The 22,960-nt window shown below is 43.6% G+C and overlaps 1 protein-coding gene across 9 annotated transcripts in view; it reads right to left on the minus strand.

The window, feature by feature from the left end:
• LOC132402220 (latent-transforming growth factor beta-binding protein 4-like) overlaps positions 1-22,960 on the minus strand; it is a 217,568-nt gene that overhangs the window by 26,570 nt on the left and 168,038 nt on the right. For 8 of the 9 annotated variants that reach the window (XM_059984967.1, XM_059984969.1, XM_059984971.1 and 5 more), the window contains 4 exons: positions 19,748-19,873; positions 12,534-12,659; positions 7,985-8,128; positions 499-663 (listed from right to left, as the gene is read on the minus strand). In XM_059984967.1, the coding sequence (XP_059840950.1) occupies positions 499-663; positions 7,985-8,128; positions 12,534-12,659; positions 19,748-19,873 (561 nt within the window). The remainder of the gene's footprint in view (positions 1-498; positions 664-7,984; positions 8,129-12,533; positions 12,660-19,747; positions 19,874-22,960) is intronic. The other variant, XM_059984970.1, reaches the window with a different exon arrangement.

Here is a 22,960-nt window from a genome sequence, read left to right on the forward strand (position 1 = left end):
AGGACATACACGGAAAAAGCTGGAGGAACTCAGCAGGTCAGGCTGTATCTAGGGATATGAACAGACAGTCAACGCTTTGGGCCAAGACCCTTAGCTGGGACTGAGGGGGGTGGGGGAGATGCTAGAATAAAAAGATCGGGGGGAGGAGAAGAAGGCAAGCTAGAAGGTGATTGACGAAGCCAGGTGGGTGGGAGAAGTCAAGAGCTGGAGAAGGAGGAATCTGATAGGAGAGTGGACAATAGGAGAAAAGGAAAGAGGAGGTGATAGACAGGTGAGAAGAGGTAAGAGGTCAGAGTGAGGTGGGAAAATTTGTTTTCCAGAAGGAGAAATCAATATTCATCCCATCAGGTTGGAGGCTACACAGACAGAATACAAGTTATTGCTCCTCCATGCTGGGGGTGGCTTCATCTTGGCACAAGAGGTGGCCATGGACTGTCATGTCCAAATCCATGCACTGGTTTATGCTGGAGACCTGCACTGAGTGTAACGGGCTCTTACCGGAGTCATACACAGGACACTGGTAGATTCTGCAGTCCTTGCCCCATCCCTCCCCGACGGTACAGCAACACTCCTGCCGAGTCACATTGCCTGCCAGGATATTCTGGCACAGCTGCACATCATTCAGGTTGTAGTAGCATTCATTCTTCTCCCTTGCAGGTGTCGCTGAAAGAAAGAAGATTGGTAAGCAATGGTGGCTCAGCCTTCATCTTCATGGATCACAGACACTGGACATCTGCTTATTGACAGAAATCACAAGAAATAGGTTTGTCAGTACAGGTTGCCCTGCACTCTCCACACAATCAATTGCATTAACTTGTCCCTTTAACCATCTTATGTTTTAGAGGGGGTGGCCAAGTTTGCAGAAGATATGAATATAAGTGGAGGGCAAGTAATTTTGAGGACAGAAGAACTTGGGCAGATTGGGGGAATGGCATACAGTTTTAGGAAGAGTACAGTCATGCACTTTGGTAGCAGAAATAAAAGTGTAAACTATTTACTAAATGGAGAAAAAAATTAAAAAAACTGAGGTGCAAAGGGACTTGGGAGTCCTTGTGCAGGATTCCTTAAAGGCTAATTTGCAGGTGGAGCCTGTGGTGAGGAAGGCAAATGTGATGTTAGCATTCATTTCAAGAGAACTAGAATATAAAAGCAAAGATGTAAAGTTGAGACGCTATAAAGTACTGGCGAGTAGTGTGAGCAGTTTTGGGTCCCTTATCTTAGAAAGAACGTGCTTAAACCAGAGAAGCTTCAAACGAGGTTCATGAAAATGATTCCACGATTGGATGGCTTGTCTTATGAAAAGCGTTTGGTGGCCATGGGCCTGTATTCACTAGAATTCAGAAGAATAAGGGGTGACCTCATTGAAACCTGTTATATGGTGAAAGGTCCTGGTAGAGTGGATGTGGAGAGGATGATTCTTGTGGTGGGAGAGTCTCAGACCAGATGACACAGCTCAAAATAGAGGGGCATCCTTTAGAACTGAGATGAGGAGGATTTTCTTTAGCCAGAGGGTGGTGAATCTGTGGAATTCTTTGCCACAGGCAGCTGTGGAGGCCATGTAGATTTAAGACAAAGGTTGATAGATCCTTGATTGGTCAGCACATGATGAGATACGGGGAGAAGGCAGGAGATTGGGGCTGAAAGGAAAATTGGATCAGTCATGATGAAATGGCAGAGCAGACAATGGGCCAATTGGCCTAATTCTGCTTCTATATCTTATGGCCTAAAACTTTGTTTTTCTTCAATTTACACATAGATAGAAAGATGAACAAGATTTGCCATGATCTCGCCAAGTCCTTTTGTAGCCTCTCTGCTTCCTCAAAACTACCTGCCCTGCATACATATCTTCATGTAACAATTCCATCATCCAAATCATTGACTTACAATGTAAAAAGAATCTGTCACAACACAGGCCCCAGTGGAACACCACTAGTCACCAACAACCAACCAGAAAAGGCTCCCTTTATTGCCACTCTTTGTCTGCTGCCAGTCAGCCACTGCTTTATCTGTGCTAGAATCTTGCGTATAATTACATTTGCTCATAACTTGTTAAGCAGCCTTGTGTGATGTCAAAGGCCTTCTGAAAATCCAAGTACACAACATCAATCTTTTGTCTATCCTGCTTGTTATTTCTTCAGATTTCCAATAGGTATGTCAGGCAGATTTTCCCTTGAGGAAAGCATGCTGACTACAGCCTATTTTATAGTGCATCCTAAGTCCTCATCCTTAACAATCAACTCCAGCATCTTCCTAACCACTGAGGTCAGAATAACTGGCCTATAGTTTCCTCTCTTCTGCCTCTCTCCCTTCTTGAAGAGTTGAGTGACATTTGCAATTTTCCAGTCCTCCAGAACCATTCCAGAATCTAGTGATTCTTGAAAGATCACTTCTAACGTCTCCTCAATTTCTTCAGCCACCTCTTTCAGAATCCTGGGGTTTTGGTTCAGGTGATTTATCTACCATCACACCTTTCAGTTTCCCAAGAATTTTCTCTCTCAGAATTCACATCACCAGGTTCAGGAACGGTTACTACCCCTCAACAAAAGGGGATAACGACACTCATTATGATTTCATGCTTGTTATTTATTGCTACTTATTTATATCTGCATTTGCAGTTTGTTTACAGTTTATAGTTCACAGCTATTGTTCCAGAGATTTGTAAAGTATGCCTATAGAAAAAGAATCTCAAGATTATAAGGCAAGCAGGAAGGATTTTAGGAATGAAATTAGGAGAGCCAGAAGGGGCCGCGAGAAGGCCTTGGCGGGCAGGATTAAAGAAAGCCCCAAGGCATTCTACAAGTATATGGATACAAGCAAGAGGATAAGACATGAGAGAATAGGACCAATCAAGTGTGACAGTGGAAAAGTGTGTATGGAACCGGGGGAAATAGCAGAGGTACTTAATGAATACTGTGCTTCAGTATTCACTATGGAAAAGGAACTTGGTGATTGTAGGGATGACTTGCATCAGACTGAAAAGTTTGACCATGTAGACATTAAGAAAGAGGATGTGCTGGAGCTTTTGGAAAGCATCAAGTTGGATAAGTCACCAGGACCGGATGGGCTGTACCCCAGGCTACTGTGGGAAGTGAGGGAGGAGATTGCTGAGCCTCTGGTGATGATTTTTGCATCATCAATGGGGACAGGAGAGGTTCTGGAGGATTGGAGGGTTGCGGGTGTTGTTCCCTTAGTCAAGAAAGTGAGTAGGGATAGCCCAGGAAATTATAGACCAGTCAGTCTTACCTCAGTGGTTGGTAAGTTGATGGAGAAGATCCTGAGAGGCAGGATTCTGAACATTTGGAGAGGCATAATATGATTAGGAATAGTCAGCATGGCTTTGTCAAGGGCAGGTCGTGCCTTATGAACCTGATTGAATTTTTTGAGGATGTGACTAAACACATTGATGAAGGTAGAACCATAGATGTAGTGTATATGGATTTCAGCAAGGCATTTGATAAGGTACCCCATGCAAGGCTTATTGAGAAAGTAAGGAGGCATGGTATCCAAGGGGACATTGCTTTGTTGATCCTGAACTGGCTTGCCCACAGAAGGCAAAGAGTGGTTATAGATAGGTCATATTCTGCATGGAGGTCAGTCACCAGTGGAGTGCCTCAGGGATCTGTTCTGGGACCTCTACTCTTCGTAATATTTATAAGTGACCTGGATGAGGAAGTGGAGGGATGGGTTAGTAAATTTGCTGATGTCACAAAGGTTGGGGGTGTTGTTGATAGTGTGGAGGGCCGTCAGAGGCTACAGTGGGACATCGACAGAATGCAAAACTGGGCTGAGAAGTGGCAGATGGAGTTCAACCCAGATAAGTGTGAGGTGGTTCATTTTGGTAGGTGAAATAGGATGGCAGAATATAGTATTAATGGTAAGACTCTAGGCAGTGTGGAGGATCAGAGGGATCTTAGGGTCCGAGTCCGTAGGACACTCAAATTTGCTACGCAGGTTGACTCTGTGGTTAAGAAAGCATATGGTGTATTGGCCTTCATCAATTGTGGGATTGAGTTTAAGAGCTGAGAGGTAATGTTGCAGCTATATAGGACCCTGGTCAGATCCCACTTGGAGTACTGTGCTCAGTTCTGGTCACCTCACTACAGGAAGGATGTGGAAGCCATAGAAAGGGTGCAGAAGAAATATACAAGGATGTTGCCTGGATTGGGGAGCATGCCTTATGAGAATAGGTTGAGTGAACTCGGCCTTCTCTCCTTGGAGTGATGGAGGATGAGAGGTGACCTGATAGAGGTGTACAAGATAATGAGAAACATTGATCATGTGGATAGTCGGAGGCTTTTTCCTAGGGATGAAATGGCTAGCACGAGAGGGCATAGTTTTAAGGTGTTTTAAGGTGGATGTCAGGGGTAAGTTTTTAATGCAGAGAGTGGTGCGTGTGTGGAATGGGCTGCTGGCGACGGTGGTGGAGGCAGAAACGAAGGGTCTTTTAAGAGTCTCCTGGACAGGTATATGGAGCTTAGAAAAATAGAGGGCTATGGGTAAGCCTAGGTAATTCTAGGGTAAGGACATGTTCGGCACAGCTTTGTGGGCTGAAGGGCCTATATTGTGCTGTAGGTTTTTCTATGTTTCTATGATTGTATGTGGTGACATGTATGTACTCTGATACTAAATTTTACTTTGAATTTTACGTACCTGTTGTTGAAGGGGATGGCCACAAGGATACTCTGCCCTGGCTCCTTAACCACTTTCCCTTTCTGACACTCATCCAGTCTGTTGTGTCCTGCGCCTTGAGTCTAACTACATCTCTACATGTCCTGTCTATCACTCCTTCAGCCTCCTGAGTGATCTGGAGTTCATTCAGAACTCCTTAACGTGGATTGTTAGAAGCTACCGCTGGCTGCATTTCTCACAGCTATAGGCGTCGGCGACACTTGAGGTGTCCCTGGCTTCCCACATCCTGCAAGAAGAGATTGCAATACCCTGCTGGCATCTCTGCTGTCCTAACAAAGCAGATACAAAGAAGGGAAGGAAGAAAAACCTTAACCCAGAGCTTTTCGGTTTTTTTTTGCTTTCTCTGACTGAAGCCACTCACCACTCTGACTCTGTTTACTCGGACTATGGCCACTGCAGTTGACCCTGCCTTCCTTTAATTTGCTCTTGGTAATTAATCCCAAACAGCGATTGGCTGCTAGTCAAAGCAAATTTTTTACTGCTGCAACTTGCTGCTGCTTTTCTACACGGGCCTCAGTTCACATCTGTTCTCGGGATGAGGATTTCCATTCCAGAATAGAGGATCATCCTTTTAGAATGGAGATGAGGAGGAATTTCTTTAGCCAGAGAATGGCGAATCTGTAACTCTTTGCCATAAGCAGCTGTGGAGGCCAACTCTTTATGTATATTTAAGGCAGAGATTAATAGATTCTTGATTGGTTAAGGCATGAAGGGGAGGGGAGAAGGCAGGAGAGTGGGGCTGAGAGGAAAATTTGATCAGCCATGATGAAATGGCTGACAGACACGATGGGTGAAATGGCCTAATTGGAAACATAGAAACCTACAGCACAATACAGGCTCATAATGCTGTACCGAACATGCACTTACCTTAGAAATTATCTCGGGTTACCCACAGCCCTCTATTTTTCTAAGCTCCATGCACCAATCCAAAAGTCTCTTAAAAGACCCTATCGTATCCACCTCCACCACTGCTGCCAGCAGCCCATTCAACATACTCACCACACACTGTGTAAAAAAAATTTACCCCAACATTTCCTCTTTACCTACTTCCAAGCACCTTAAAACTGTGCCCTCTAAACTAATTCTGCTCCTATATCTTATAGTCTCAGGGTCTTGTATGTTTCCTTTTGGCAAAATTCATCAGATTTCTCAACATCCAAGTTTACCTGACCTTGACCTTCCTTCTGACCTGTCCTGTATTCTGTGCAGTTGGTTTTCAAACACCCTCCACTTGTGAATTTGACTAAAAACAGCTGTCCTGATCAACTCTCCCCTAGTTTCTACCCAATATTTTGGAATTTGCATGCTCCAGTTAGTCCAAGATCCTTATCTAGAGTTCTCTTAACAATTAAGGAGTTGTGGCCACCAGAACGTTCAGCAAGAACAGGCCCTTCAGCCCACAATAGTGTGCTGAATCAGCTAAAAAGTAAATAATAAATAATCCCTCGTACCATATCCCTCCATTTTTCTCATATTCTTGTGCCCATCCAAACGTCTCTTAAAAGCCTCGAATGTATTTGTCTCTACCACCACACCAGGCAGTGCATTCCAGGCATCCACCACCCTCTGAGTGAAAAAACGTACCCCTCACATCCCCCTTGAACCTACCCCCTCTCATCTTCAGTGGGGAAAAATACTCCCCGTCTTCTCTCTGTGCCTCTCGTAATCTTGCATACCTCAGCCAGATCTCTCCTCAGCCTCTGCCGTTCCAAAGTAAACAACCCAAGGTTGTCTAGCTTCTCACGATAGCACATGCTTCTAAACCAGGCAATATCTTCTGCACGCCTTAACATCCTTCCTATACCAGAACTGTATGCAATATTCCAGATGTGGCCAAACCAATGTTATATAAAGTGGCAACAATGTTGCCTATTCACTTTTCGCTAACTGTTCTTCTGCTGACAGTTAAGTCACCTGTCCAGGCACAAACAAGGGAAGCAAGTGACAGGACAGACTGCGTGGGAGCTGCATAACTTGGTTGTAGTGAGGACTAGGCCTCGAGCCATGGGCTTGCCTGCTGCTGCAGTCCAGGTGAGGAGACGCCTGAGGCAGTGTAGCATGACGTCCGTGCTAGGTCGGGGACCAGTCTGTCCTGTTGGTGCTGCCTTCAGGTGTTCTATGACAGGCAGATTTGCTGGGAACTGTACCATCAATTTCTGGGACATGTCGTTCAGCATCTTTGACAATATATATATATTTTTTATGAGTATATCTTTTTAGCTTGCTTTTTAAACGTGCAGTGTATATTTTGCACGTCGAGCCCAGAGGAAAGCTGTTTCACTCAGATGCATTCATGTATGGCTGAATACTAATTAAACTTGACTTGATTTGACATTTCCCAGCAATCAGGTTCGGCAGGGCCTCTCTTCTCATTAGACTATCTACATTCTGATTTTTCTTATTTAAGAAACACTCCTGATAAAATTCTGTCCCATCTAAATCTTTTGCACTAAGGAGGTCCCGACCTGCACAGGGGAAGTTGGAGTTATGCCATGGACCAACACCATTAAGTAAGGGTTTGGAAAGCCCTGCACTACAACAGCCTTGCTATTTTTAATCGTTCCGTAATCTCTCTGACATTTCCTGCATTTGTTCAGTGCTTTGATATTACAGCAGAACTTTTTAATTTTCCCAGTGCTCTGTTGGAAGCCCATGCAATATAGGAGCAGAATTAGGGCTTTTGACCCATTGAATATGCTCCACCATTTCAGTGGCTTATCTATTTCTGTCTCAGATCCAGTCTCCTGCCTTCTCTTCAGATCCTTTCATGCCCTGACTAATTAAGAATCCATCAACCTCCGCCTTAAATGTACCCAATAACTTGGCCTGCACAGCTCCCTATGGCAATGAGTTCCACAGATTCACTACAAATTCATCCTCAGATTTCTAAAGGGACACTCCTCTATTCTGAAGCTGTGTTAGACTCCTCCACTAGGGAAAGCATCGTCTGCACATGCACTCTATTGAGGCCTTTCAACATTCAACAGGTTTTAATGAGGTCACCCCTCATTCTTCTGAATTCCAGTGAGTACAGGCCCAGAGCCATCAAGCACTGCTCATATGATAAGCCTTTCAATCCTGGAATAACTTGAATCAATTATATCATCGGGAAATGCCTCAGTGCACGGAATGTTGCCTGGAATTCACTAACTAATGGCTGCTTTACTGTAACAATGCTGTCTGTCGTTGAATAAATCTGACAGCACCTATCACCAAAATGTGGCCATGAACTCGAGTAGTGTCTTGCAGGGGCTAATACTGTCCAGGCTTTTAGAAGGTAGAGAGTGGAATGTACCGTGCTCAACTCGACGATTGCATCGTCCTGTTACAGGGTCAAATTCTTCCTTCTCATCCAGGCAGATGCACAAGAATGAACCAGGGACATTCTCGCAAGACGCTGCACCACAAACGCCTTGCATGATCTGACACTCATTCACATCTGCAAAGAGAGAAAATGTGTTGATTGAAGTCAGAGCAGTAAATATGGCTGCCACAATGAGCTCCCTTCCATGATTGTTTCATGAAGAACTGACTCCAACTCAACTCCAGATTCAAAGTATATTCATTATCAAAGTATGTATGCAGTATGCAGTATGCAACCCTGAGATTTGTCTTCCCACAGGCAGCCATTAAATAACCATGGAACCCGTTCAAAGAAAAACATGAACCACCTACATACACAAAATAAATAAGATCTCACAAACAACAACAAAAAAGTGGAAAAAAAGAACATGGAACACAAAATCAGAAGAGTCCAGGTAATCCACAATCCTCAGGGTAGGGGAATGATTATTGTGGAAAGTAGAAGCATCGTGAGTGGGAAGTAGCATTGCCTGGCTGGCTCAGAAGAAACAGACATAAATGGGCAATTTTTGGCTGGCAAGAAGCAGTGAGTGGTATGCCATGGGCCTCAACTCTTTACAATTAAGTGACTTGGAGGAGGGCACCAAAGCTGTGTTGCTAATTTTCCAAATACTCAACAAAGGAGAGTAAATTGAGAAGATATGTGAAGTGTCAAAAAGATGTAGAAAAGTTAACCAAATGGCCAAAGGTCTGCAGATGACATGAAGGTTGTTGGTACTGTAGATAGTGTAGAAGGTTGCCAAGGGTTACAATGGGACATTGATGAGATGCAGAGCTGTACAGAGAAGTGGCAGATAGAATTCAATCTGGAAAAGTAGGTAGTGATACACTTTGTGGGAGTCCAAACTTGAAGAGAGAGAACAAGGTTAATGGCACGATTCTTAGCAGTGTGGAGGAAAAGGGGGAACTTGGGGTCCATGAGCACTGATCCCTCAAGGTTGCCACACAACTTGATAGGGAGGTTAAGAGGCATTCGGTGTATTGTCCTTCATTAGTCAGGAGTTTGAGTTCAGAGGCTGGGAGGTAATGTTGCAGCTCTATAAAACTCTGGTTCGACCACACTTGGAGCATTGTGTTCCCTTCTGGTCACCTCATTACAGGAAGGATACGGAAGCTTTAGAGAGGCTGCAGAGGAGATGTACCAGGATGCTGCCTGGATTAGTGAGCTTGCGTTATGAGGACCGGTTGAACAAGTTAGGGCTTTTCTCTTCAGAGCAAAGGAGGATGAGAAACGACTTGAGAAGTCAATAAGGTGATAAAAAACACAGTCCTGGCCTGAAACTTATTGGATAAGTGAGAGATGCAGCGAGAACTGGAGGTCTTCGTACATGGTTCACTGAAGGTTAATGGGCATGTAAAACACATAATTTGAAAAACTACCAGAATGTTATGGTTCATCACAATGAGAACTGATTACAAAGGTCACGAAGTTTTCCTTCTGTTATAAAGGTCACTGGAGTACTGTGTCCAGTATTGGTCTCTTTTAGTGGAAGGACATATACGATGCAGGAAATGGTGCACAAAAAAAACCTAAACGTGCAGGATTGAGGATAAACAAAGGGGTGAAAGGTGAGATTGGATACAGAGCTGGGATTATAATCCAGATTCACTGAGTCTGAGTAGCCTTCTCCTGCTCCTATTTCTGTTGTTTTTCTTTTGTTAAATCCTTGACCTGACACATGCATGTATACTATCAGTAAGAGGCAACAGTCAATGACTTAGGCACAGCAATGTGATGACCACTCTTGATGTAACCCATAGGCTTCAATGGAACATACCGTTGGAACCTTCTGATTTCGTAAAATACTTTCTATAAAATGTATTAATGTAAGGCTGAACTTGTAGTTTAATCATTTGTACTTCCTAACAAATTCACGCATTTTTCATCCCCACTGGATGGTAGATAGCGATATAGCAGCTAAATTAACAGTTTATCACCTTTCTCATTTTTCACTGGCAAAGTGTTAGCACATGATGTAATTGTGCAACCATTGATTGGTTTATTCTTATCTAAGGAATTTCGGTTATCTGGGTTATAAAAGGTGATAGACTTTTTAGAGGCTCCATCTTTCATTCCTTAATCTTTTTTTCTATGCATTCATTGCAGCTCTTAGCACTGTTTCTCAGCTCTTTATTTAGCTTGCTTAGTATTTGTATGTTTATTGTGTAGTTTAAAATAAACAACTGTAAGAATTAAGATTGCTCGTCATTCTTGACTCCCAGAGAACCTCGAGGATCAGAAAACAAACACAGATCAAACGGTATGTATACTATCAGCAAGAGACAACAGCTGGTGGCATTTTGGTTCCTTTATCATTGTAACTGACAATCAATGCAAGTTTGTTAGAGGGAAACCATGCCAAGAGATTGGTGGATGCTACTGCATGCCTTAGCAAACCCCCAGCAATTCAGAGATTGTCTGGAAATGGAAGCAAAGAAGTGAGCAATGGTTGCCAGGCAGGAGCCCCTGGAGTTGGGGATTGGAATCTCTGCTCCTTTTGATACACAATAATAGCATGGACTTGGGTAGAGGCATCATTTCCTAGAGATCTGTAGTGTGAAAGAAGGAGCACAGCAGGGAGAGACTTCAGGGGGGCAGAGGAGGGAAGGTGCATGTTTAAAGATGGAATTTAACAGTGATCCACTGCTGATACATTTTGTGGGAGGTATAGTTAAAGATACTGTACATTAACCAGATGATACAGGACATAGAAGAGACTACAGATGCTGGGACAACTAATACAATTTTGTGAGGTAAAGGAACAAAGAGGCATGAAAGGAAGGAAATATAAACCTTTGAGAATCACTGAGGATATAATCTGAGACACAACATATCAATGCAACTACAAAGAAGGTACAGCAGTGGCCATATTTCATTAGGAGTTTAAGAAGATTTGGGATGTCACCAAAGTCAAAACAAATTTCTACAGATGTACCCTGGAGAGTATTATAGCTGGCTGCATCACCATCTGGTATGGGGGAGGGAGGGGGGCTACTGCACAGGACTGAAATAAGCTGCAGAGAGCTGTAAACTTAGTCAGCTCCATCATGGGGACCAGTCTCCGCCTCATAAAGGCGACATCCATTATTAAGGACCCGCATCCCCCAGGACATGCCCTTGTTTCATTGCTACCATCAGGGAGGAGGTACAGAAGCCTGAAGGCACACACTCAATGATTCAGGAACAGCTTCTTCCCCTCTGCTATCCAATTTCTGAATGGACTTTGAACCCACGAACACTGCCTCACTACTTGTTTATTTCTGTTTTTGTACTACTTATACTACTTATTTAATTTAACTATTTTATATATATAAACACACACTTACTGTAACTGAAGTTTTTCTTTCTCTATTATCATGTATTGCATTGTATTGCTGCCGCAAAGACAACAAATTTCATGACGTGTTGGTGATTCTGAATTTGGCTGTACAGAGGCTGACAGGATCATGGGCTTTGATGTTTTGGCAAAGAGTGACAAAGCAAGGAAATAAAGCAAAATCTTTATAAACCACTGGGTCGTGTTCGTGATGAAGAATCTCTTCGCTCTCTGGAGTCCAGACGTTTGGAAGATACTGCAGTCTGGAGATTTATGAGGGAGCAATCAGGAAGAAGCAGGGACTTCGAGAGATTTGCAAGAGATGCTACAAGTCATGAAGTGTGCAATGGATATACAACTTGGAAAGGTCAGGTACAGGCTGAAAAGTGACTGTCAGGTCCAGGCTCAGACTGTATCGATGAGACAGAGCCCAGGCCTTACAGCGAGGATGAGTTAAATGCAAAGGCAGGGTGTTGGGACCAGAAGCAAGAGTGGGCTGGTTTTACTCACTACTCTGTGACGTTTACTCTGCTCTCCACTGCACTGAGGATGAAGCTGTGTGACTGAGGCTGTGGGCCTGTTTCGGCTGCTCTGGGCTTTGTGTCTGAGAACTCACTTTTGTTCTGAATGCTATTTGTTTACTTTTATTGTTTGCACAATTTGTTTTACCTTCTCTGCGCATTGGGTGTTCAATGGTCTTCTTATTTTGTATGGGTTCTTTTTGGTTTCTTTGTTTTGTGGCTGCCTAATCTTATGCATACATACTTCGATAATAAATGTACTTTGAACTTTGAAGCAAGGGGAGATAGAAACATGCCTTGTTCCATGATGCATGAAAGAAATCAGGTTGAAAAATATCAAAAGAAAATATCAAAGGACAAAGATATAGCGGGCTGTGGGAAAATGTAATGGCAAGACTACTTGGAGGGTTACAGAGTTCTTGCAAAGACAAGGACAGCTGAACAGCCTCATTGACAGCTGTTTCTATGTTTCAATGTGTGATGCCAATGGTTCCAGTTACTATGGAGATTCCCATTGCATCACAGCACCAGGACCAGGACCACGGGAGTCACTGGTGGTCTCCACCTGGCACTTGTGAGTGATCTGAACCAACGTCGTCGACCCCTGCCAGATACCCTCAGTCACTCCCACCACAGGTCTTACCCACACACTGTGACCCATCTGATGCCCTCTGGTAACCCTGGTCACAGTGACACCGGAACGACGCTGCCACATTCTGACAGTAGGCGTTGGGTCCACAGATGGTGGCATTGCTGCACTCGTCTATATCTGTGGAGCAAGAAATCCGCCGTTAGCACTGATCCTCCTTGTCACAGTGGACATTTCACCATCAGAACTAAACCTTCACTTCTTGTCACATGTTCTCTATCATGCTGTCAGGTTGTCACTGTAACACTCACTGTCACTCCATCACACTTTCACCATGACTATCTCACGCACCTAGCAATGGCAAACTCAGATGCCCCATCACACTCTCAGACAGACTCCCTGCGATGGGCTGATTCCTTCCTTGGCCAGTTCACCAACCACTGACTGCAACCAGTGACAAATAATTTCAATACGTTCCTCAAACACGAGGATATCTGCAGACACTGGAAATTCAAGCAACACACACAAAATACTGGTGGAACGCAGCAAGCCAGGCAGCATCTATAGGAAGAAGTACAGTCGACGTTTTGGGCCAAGACCTTTCGTTGGGACTAACTAAAAAAAGAGATAGTAAGAGATAAGTTCCTTTTGCTTTAGCCAAAGTTTGAAAGCAATTCTCAAAGCCTTGAATTATGCTGCATTGAGAGTCCATAACGCAGTAGAAGGCATTCCAGTGAAAAGAAGACATAGTCTCCTTGTTAATGTCGTTGTGTTCCAACATTGTGCCCTTTTCAGTCTGTAAAAGTGCTCTTGGTTTAACAAACTGGGTAAGGACACAGATGGAGCTGAAGGTTGTGAACTGTGGCCGGGTTCAGAGAAACAACTCACCAACACACTGCTGGGCGGGGCTCAGCTGGAATCCCACTCCACACTCGGTGATGCACTGGAAGGAGCCGGGGGTGTTCTTACAATGTTTGGAGCCGCAGATCGTTGGGTATTCCACACACTCATCGAGGTCTGTTTCATAGAAACAGGTCACCCACCGAGAACTCAGCAGTGTTTACAGAGGCACAAAGGTTTATGTCAATGTTTTGGGAAGGGTGGAGGGGGAGACCCTATACTTGATGACCTAGTCTGGCTTGAATCTGCCACAGATGTCTACAGGTTTCTGAAAGGACAATGAACAAACCCTCACTACCTTCTTGTTCACTTTTGCTCTACTCTTTTAGTTTTCTTAAGAGTGAGCAATTTCAAGTTCCTGGGTGTCAACATCCCTGAGGATCTATCCAGGGCTCAACATATTGATACAGTTACAGAGAAGGCACGTCAGTGGCTACATTTAATTTGGAGTTTGAGAAGATTTGGTATGTCACGTGTTATGTACCCCTAGGGTTCATATTTTCTGTGGACAATCACTATAAAATGTCGCGAGAATGAGACTGACTTTTGGACACTGGTTGAGCTGTTACAAAGAGAGAGAGAGAGAGAGAGAGAGAGAGACTGAGACTGCTCGGATGATTGATGTTATGGTTTCTCTACATGTTTGTTTACCTTTCCACAAGGACACTTGCCTGCTTGTAAAACTCTTGCAGAGAGAGCAGGGCGGAGCAGGTTGATGGACAGCTGGTGTCCAACACCAGGTCCACTGATGCACAGACAAGCTTTGGACACTGGACAAGCTTTGTTGTACCCACAGGAAGGTGGGGCTTTGGAGGATCGATTTCAGTGGCTCTCACAGTGTGAAAAGGTGCAGCCGGTGGGGAATTATTTGTGTGCCCACCCTCGCCTGGGTGATAATTCCATCACTGAAGAACGGTCGTACGTGTTATGGTCACAGTTGGTGACTTCAACAGGATTTTGGAGGATAACAGGGGTTTCAGAAGACAATGGGAAGATTGACGGCATCAGCTCACCTCTCACCGCTCTCTCTCCAACGTTACTCAACTAACTACCTTGAACTGAACTGAACTCCCTTCAACATTGGAAGACTATGTCCATTCATCCCTAGGTTTGGAAGAGCCTAGTTTTGCTCTTATTTCCACGCTTATGTATGTATATGTCATTGCTAACCTGTTTAATATATTTGCATTTATAGTACCGTATTGCATAGTTACTAATAAACACTGTTTGTTTATAGCGATACCAGACTCCAAAGTGTTTTCCATTTCTGCTGGTTCCTTAACCCATCACGGGGTACTTGACACACTAAACTCTTGCAAATTTCTGCAGATATACCATGGAGAACATCCTGACTGGTAGCATTGGTGTCTGGTATGGAAACACACCACTGCACAGGTTTGGGAAAAAGCTGCAGAAAGTTGCAAATACAGCCACCTCCATCATGGGCACTAGCCTCCCCAGCATCTAGAACATCTTCAAAAGGTGATGCCTCAAGAAGGCCACATCCATCATTAAGGACCCTCATCACACAGGACATGCCCTCTTCTCATCGTTATCATCAAGGAGGAGGTACAGGACCCACACTGAGTGAATCAGGAACAGTTTCTTCCGCTTGGCCATCGGATTTATGAATGGACATGTAAGCATCCTTACTGTTTTCTTTCCTTTCTCTTTCACCAGTGGATTCTGGTTAATTGGGCCACACTGGGTCCAATTAAGTGCTGTACCCAGTTAGCTGAAGTTTCATGCAAATAGTTAAAAAGGTATTAAAAAGTTAAACTACCATTTAACTGTGATGAATTATGTATTTAAATGAAATACAGAACAAATTAGAACACTACTGATTCTATGAAACTTGGTATTAGTTTCTGCTGCAGACACCTAGTGCAGACAATGGACTGCCTTCATATAATGTTTTAGATGATTGCATCTTCCAAATCTTCATTTTCATTGGAACATTCAAGATAATTGTTGATACCTTCAATTTCTTCACAGTCCTAACTTGTTGAAGTAGTGAAATCATTTCATGTTCACTCTCGGCCATTTCTGGTACCTTCAAGCCTGAGTGCTTGAAACCGTGTGAGCAAAACAGTTCAGAATTGTCTTACTGCTTATTTGTCACCAACTATCAGTTGGTGACATTTTGAAGACAAACACACACTATTTAAAACCATTCACTCTAAGCACGGTGTAGTGACTAATGGTCATACAAGTGCTCGTAGATGAGAGTAGAACAGAGAGACCTAGGAATAATGGTGCATAGTTCCCGGAAGGTGGAATCTCATGTGGATAGGGTGGTGAAGAAAGCTTTTGGTATGCTGGCCTTTATAAATCAGAGCATTGAGTATAGGAGTTGGGATGTAATGTTAAAATTGTACAACGCATTGGTGAGGCCAAATTTGGAGAATTATTTACAGTTCTGGTCACTGAATTATAGGAAAGATGTCAACAACATAGAGAGAGTACAGAGGAGATTTACTAGAATGTTACCTGGGTTTCAGCACCTAAGTTAAAGAGGAAGGTTGAACAGGTTAGGTCTTTAATCTTTGGAGCGTAGAAGGTTGAGGGGGGACTTGATAGAGGTATTTAAAATTATGAGGGGGTAGAACCATAGAAACATAGAACATTACAGCTCAGTACAGGCCTTTCAGCCCTCCATGTTGTGCCGACCCATATAATCCTTAAGAACAATGTACTAAACCCACACTACCCCATAACCCTCCATTTTTCTTTCATCCATGTACCTGTCCAAGAGGTTCTTAAATACCCTTAATGTTTTAGCCTCCACCACCATCCCTGGCAAGTCATTCCAGGCACTCACAACCCTCTGTGTAAAAAAACTTACCCCTGATGTCTCCCCTAAACTTCCCTTCCTTAATTTTGTACCTATGCCCTCTGGTGTTTGCTATTGGTGCCGTGGGAAACAGGTACTGACTATCCACACTGTCTATGCCTCTCAGAATCTTGTAGACCTCTATCAAGTCCCCTCTCATTCTTCTACGCTCCAAAGAGAAAAGTCCCAGCTCTGCTAACCTTGCTTCATATGATTTGTTCTCCAAACCAGGCAACATCCTGGTAAATCTCCTCTGTACCCTCACCCTCTTCCACATCCTTCCTATAATGAGGTGACCAGAATTGAACACAGTACTCTAAATGCGGTCTCACTAGAGATTTGTAGAGTTGCAACATGACCTCTCTTGAACTCATTCCCCCTGTTAATGAAGCTTAGCATCCCATAGGCCTTCTTAACTACCCTATCAACCTGTGCAGCGACCTTGAGGGCTGTATGGATTTGAATCCCAAGGTCCCTTTGTTCATCCACACTCTTAGGTAACTGACCATTAATCCTGTACTTAGTCTTCTGGTTTGTTCTTCCAAAATGCATCACCTCACACTTGTCCAGATTGAACTCCATCTGCCATTTTTCTGCCCAACTCTGCAGCCTGTCTATATACTCTTGTAACCTTCGACAACCTACAGCTCCATCCACAACTCCTCCAATCTTAGTGTCATCCGCAAACTTACTCACCATCCTTCTGCTTCTACATCCAGGTCATTTATAAAAATCACAAATAGCAGGGGTCCCAGGACAGATCCCTGCAGCACTCCACTAGTCACTGACCTCCAGGCAGAATACTTTCCTTCCACAACTACCCTCTGCTTCCTTCCTTTAAGCCAATTTTTTATCCAAACAGCCAAGGTTCCACTTATCCCATGCCTCATGACTTTCTGGATGAGTCTCTCATGAGGGACCTTGTCAAATGCTTTGCTAATGTCCATGTAGACCACATCCATTGCCCTACCCTCATCAATTTCTTTTGTTACCTCTTCAAAAAACTCAATCAGGCTCTTGAGGCACGATCTTCCTTTCACAAAGCCATGTTGACTATCCATGAGTACACTGTACTTCTCCAAACGCTCATAGAGATAGAGATAGACAGAGTTGATGTGGATAGGCTTTTTCCATTGGGGGTAGGGAAGATTCAAACAAGAGGACATGGGTTGAGAGTTAGGGGGTAAAAGTTTAGGGGTAACATGAGGGGGAACTTTACTCAGAGAATGGTAGCTGTGTGGAATGAGCTTCCAGTAGAAGTGGTAGAGGCAGATTCGATATTGTCATTTAAAAAAAATTGGATAGGTAAATGGACAGGAAAGGAATGGAAGGTTATGGGCTGAGTGTGGGTTGATGGGACTAGGTGAGAGTAAGCGTTCGGCATGGACTAGAAGGGCTGAGATGGCCTGTTTCCGTGCTGTAATTGTTATATGATTATATGACACTAGTTAGAGACTGTTTGGCAATTGTTTCCTGCAGCATAATGTCCCAAATAAATAAAGGTAATCCCGGCCATTTCTCAATTTGTTTTTGTTCTTTAAGAGCTATCTCAAATAAGTGGTTGCCCCACTGAACCAATGGCCCAATTAACCAGAATTCAGATATATTTCTTGCTGTAATTTATAGATTTTTTGTGGATTGCTCTGTACTGCTGCAAAATGACAAATTTCATGACATAAATCAGAGAAAATAAATGATTCAAATTCAGTTTTCAGGTAAATACAGGTGAACAATCCTTCATGTACATTGGGTCCTGGTGAAGGAAACTCCAAACATTCGCAAGGCCATGTTGTGCCACAAGTGAACAATCGGACCTCTCCTGAAAACAGCATTCAGGTGTGATAACATGTCCAAGATAACATTGATCATTGCAAATCTTCTGCACATTGGATCTTAGTGAATACAGAGTCTTAACTAGTGTAGGGTTCTAATGAATGCAAGGTTCAGCTACACTTATTATCAATTTATGTGGTATACTACTCTGAGATTCGTCTTCTCCAGACAGCAACGAAGCAAAGAAACCCATGAAACCAGTTCAAAGAAAAACATCAACCCTAGCCCCATGTGGAAAATATAACAAGTCGTGCAAACAGTCACAAGAACATCAACCCCACCCCCCACCTTTAAAAAAAACTGCACAAACAGAACAAGAAAAACAACCCCCCCCCCCCCATACACCACCACTTCCGAGTACCATGTCCGAGTAAAGAAGTGTCCTAGAAAGCGTGAGGTGCAGGGTTAGTACAGAACGCTAGTGAGATCAGGGTCCCGTCAGTGCAGGTTGCAGTGATGGTAGAGCCTGAATGGCTCAGTGTTTAGTAGGCATTGACACCATCTCAGAGCATGACAGAGAGGTTCAGCACAGAAACAGGCCTTTCAGCCACCCAGTATGTGGTGAACCTAAAACAACTATTCACATTGATCATACACTAATCCCATTTCTATAGGTGTGTCGTGCACCATGGCCTGGTATGGAAACACCAATGCTTTTGAAGAGAAAATCCTACAAAAAGTAGTGAATTCGGCCCAACATATCACTGCTTATCCCCGGGATCAGGGTCATCTGACAGGTGGTAGATGGTCATGGACGGAAGACTTGCATATCACAAGTCATGGGTATACGACCACTGTGACTGGCAGACAATCTCTGAAGGGCATTGATAATGGCTGAGGTCACCCATCTTGTAAAAGCACTGCCCAGAAGAAAGCACAGGCAAACTACTTTCTGTAGAAAAACTTGCCACGAACAATCTAGGTAATGGAAAGAACATGATCACCCACATAATGATGATGATGAGCATATAAGGGATATCTGATGTCGATGGGCCTGTACTTGCTGGAGTTTAGAAGAATGATGGGGATCTCATTGAAATCTATGGAATATTGAAGGGCTTAGACAGAGAAGATGTGGAGAACATGTTTCCCAAATTGGGAGAGTCTACAACCAGAGGACACAGCCTCAGAATAGAGGGATGTCCTCTTAGAACAGAGATGATGAGAAATTTCTTTGGCCAAAGGGTGGTGGAATTCACAATGGAGGTTGACAAGTTCTTGATTAGTAAGGGCATTAAAGGTTACAGGGGGAAGGCAGGAGAATAGGGTTGGGAGGAATAATAAATCAGCCATGATGGAACGGTGGAGCACACTGGATGGACCAAATGGCCTAATTCTGCTTGTATGTCTGATGATTTCATGGGACGATGAAGGAAGGGGGTGAGAGATTGAGAGAGGGGCAAGAGTATGAGAAATAGGAGAGTGAGAGAGATGGGGACAGAGAGATACAGAAGGGATAGAGGGAGAGAGAGAGAGGGCAGAAAAAGGTAGTAGGAAGTGAGTGGCAGGCAGAAGACTGAGAGATAGGGAGAATGGTGAGGGAAGGAAATATGGAGAGGTGTGGGAAGTGTCAGACTCCAGGACCAGGACCACAGGTGTCACGCAGTGCTTCACCGCTAGTCACTATCTGCCACACTTGAGTAATCTTGATCAGGGTAGGTCCCTGCCAGATACCCTCAGTCACTCCCACCACAGGTCTTACCCACACACTGTGACCCATCTGATGCCCTCTGGTAACCCTGGTCACAGTGACACCGGAACGTCGCTGCCACATTCTGACAGTAGGCATTGGGTCCACAGATGGTGGCATTGCTGCACTCGTCTATATCTGTGGAGCAAGAAATCCGCTGTTAGCACTGATCCTCCTTGTCACAGTGGACGTTTCACCATCACAGTTAGACCTCCTCTCCTTGTCACAGAACCACACTTCCTCTATCACTTCCAGTTACCGTAACACTCACTGACACGTTCTGTCCACTGCACTTTCCGCCCTTGACCATCTCTCACACACAGACTCATAGACCACTACAGCACTGGAACAGGCCTTTTGACCCATCTAGTCTCAGCTAATCCATTAAACTGCCTTCTCCCACCGTCCTCCACCCAGATCATAGCTCTTCATATCCTTTCATCCAAGTACATATCCAAACTTCTCAAATATTGAAATCAAACTTGCTGGCAGCTTGTTCCACACTCTCGCCACCCTCTGAGTGAAGAAGTTCCCCCTCAAGTTCCCCTTAAACTTTTCACCTTTCACTCATAACCTCTGGTTCTAGCCTCACCCAACCACAATGGGAAAAGCCTGCTTGCATTTGTCCTATCTATACCCCCCATATTTTGTATACCTCTATCAAATCTCCGTTCAAACGTTTAAACTCTCAGAAATGATGTCCTAATATGTTGAATTTTTCAGCAAGACTCAGGTCCTCAAGTCCCAGCAACATCTTTGTAAATTTTCTCTGTACTCTTTCAACCTTATTTGTATCTTTCCCATAGGAGATAACCAAAACTGCCAACAATACTCAAAATTAGACCTCACCAACAACTTGGTCCTCAAAAAGTGCAAAACATCACACTTGTCTGTATTACATTCCATCTGCCATTTTTCAGCCCATTCTTCCAGCTGGTCTAGATCTCGTTGCAAGCTCTGATAGTCTTCTTCACTGTCCAATGCACCCCCAATCTTAGTGTCTTCTGTTTATGAGACATAGTTTGAAACAATCCAGAGTAGTTTGTAAGTAACTTTTCTTCACTTAAACATTAATTTACTGATTTTTTATGGGAGAGCTGGGTTCCCGCGTCTTGATCCTACGTCATCACGTGACGTCCCCCCAATCTTAGTGTCTTATGCAAATTTACAGGTCCAGTTAAGCTTGCTAAAATCCATGTAGATAACATTCACTGCTTCGCTTTCATTAACTTCCCTGTAAGTTACACGAAAAACTCTATTAGATTAGTTAGACATGACTTATCACACACAAAACCATGCTGACTATGACTAATCTGTCCTTGTATATCCAAATACCTATATATATCTGGTCACTTAGAATACCTTCCAATAATGTTCCCACTGTTGATGTCGGGCTCACCAGCCTATAATTTCCTAGTTTATTCTTAGAGCCTTTCTTAACAGCAGAACAACGTTAGCTCTCCTCCAACTCTGCGGCATCATGCCTGTGGCTAAGGATGTTTTAATTATCCCCGGAATTTTCACACTAGCCTCACACAGGGTCCGAGGGAACATCTTGTCAGGCCCTGGGGATCTATCCACCCTAATCTGCCTCAAGACAGCAAATGCCTCCTCCTCTGTAATCTCTATAGGGTCTATGCTCTATAGGGTCTTGCTGCTGCATTTTTCTTCACATCTACAGACTCTATTCCTCTCTAGATTAAGTACAGATGAAAAAAAAAATCCATTTAAGATCTTCCCCCACCTCCTTGAGCTCCATGCATGATTACCAGAAAACCAATTTTGCCCCATGCTATCCTTTAGCTCTTAATATATCTGTAGATGCCCTTAGGATTCTCCTTCAACTTATCTGCTAGAGAACCATTTTGCCTTATTTTAGCCCTCCTGATTCCCTTCTCAAGTGTTCTCTTGCGTTGCTTATACTCAAGTACCTAATTTATTCCTGCCTGTCTCTACCTGCTATGCACTTCCCTTTTCTTAACCAGGGCCACAATATCTCTTGGAAAAACAAGGTTCCCTAAACCTGTTATCCTTGCCTTTTATTCTGACAGCAACATACTCTCTGCTCTCAAAATTTCATTTTTGAAGTCCTCCCGTTTACCAAGTATACTTTTGCCAAAAACCTACCTATCCTAATCCATATTAGTCAGATTGAACCTGATACCATCAACATTGAACTCCAATTTAGAATCCTTTCCAATAATTACCTTGAAACTGAAGGTATTACGGTCCCTTTCACAAACCTCTGTCTCATGCCCTGTCTCATGCCCCAGTACAAGTTAAAATTACCTATTATCACAACTTTATGCTTTTTGCAATTGTCTGCGATCTCTCTACAAACTTCTCTAAAACCCGTGGAGTGTTTGGCACTCTGTAATATAATCTCATTAACCTGGTCATGTTCCTCATTTCCACCCAAAAAGCTTCACTAGACGTGCTCTCCAGTCTGTCCACTGCCGTGCCACCTCCCTGACTAGTAATGCCATCGATCCTCCTTTAATCCCTTCTGCTCTGTCGCAACTAAAACAATGGAATCCAGGAACACTGAGCTGCCAGTCATGACCCTCCTGCAAGCAATTCTCACTAATGGCTGCAATATCATAATTCCACATGCTGATCTATGCCCCAAGCTCATCCGCCTTTCCTCCACCATAAGGTACAGGAGCACAATTAGGCCATTTGGCCTATCAAGTCTGTTCCACCATTACATAATGGCTGATCCATTTCCCTCTCAGTCCCAATCTCCTGCCTTCTCCCTGTAACCCTTCATGCTCCGACCATTCAAGAACTTAACAATCTCAGCCTTAAATGTACCCAGTAACTTGGTCTTCACAACTGCCTGTGGCAATAAATTCCACAGATTCACCACTTTAGCGAAAGAAATTCCTTCTCAACTCTGTTCTAAATGAATACATCTCTATTGTGAGGCTGTGTCCTCTGGTCTTAAACTTTCCCACCATTGGAAACATCCATCCTACAGAGGTCTTTTAAAGCTTGTTAGATATCAAAGAGATCCTCTCTCATTCTACTGAATTCCAGTGAGTACAGGCCAGAGCCATCAAATGCTCCTCATATGGTAAGCCTTTCAATCCCAGAATCATTTTCATGTCAACACATCATTTCTTAGATAAAGGGCCCAAAACTGCTCACAATACTCCAAGTGAGGCATTACCAGTGCTTTTTAAAACCTGAACATTACATCCTTGTTTTTATATTCCAGTGTTC

This window comes from Hypanus sabinus, chromosome 11, assembly GCF_030144855.1.
Source record: "Hypanus sabinus isolate sHypSab1 chromosome 11, sHypSab1.hap1, whole genome shotgun sequence".
Lineage (NCBI taxonomy): Eukaryota > Metazoa > Chordata > Chondrichthyes > Myliobatiformes > Dasyatidae > Hypanus > Hypanus sabinus.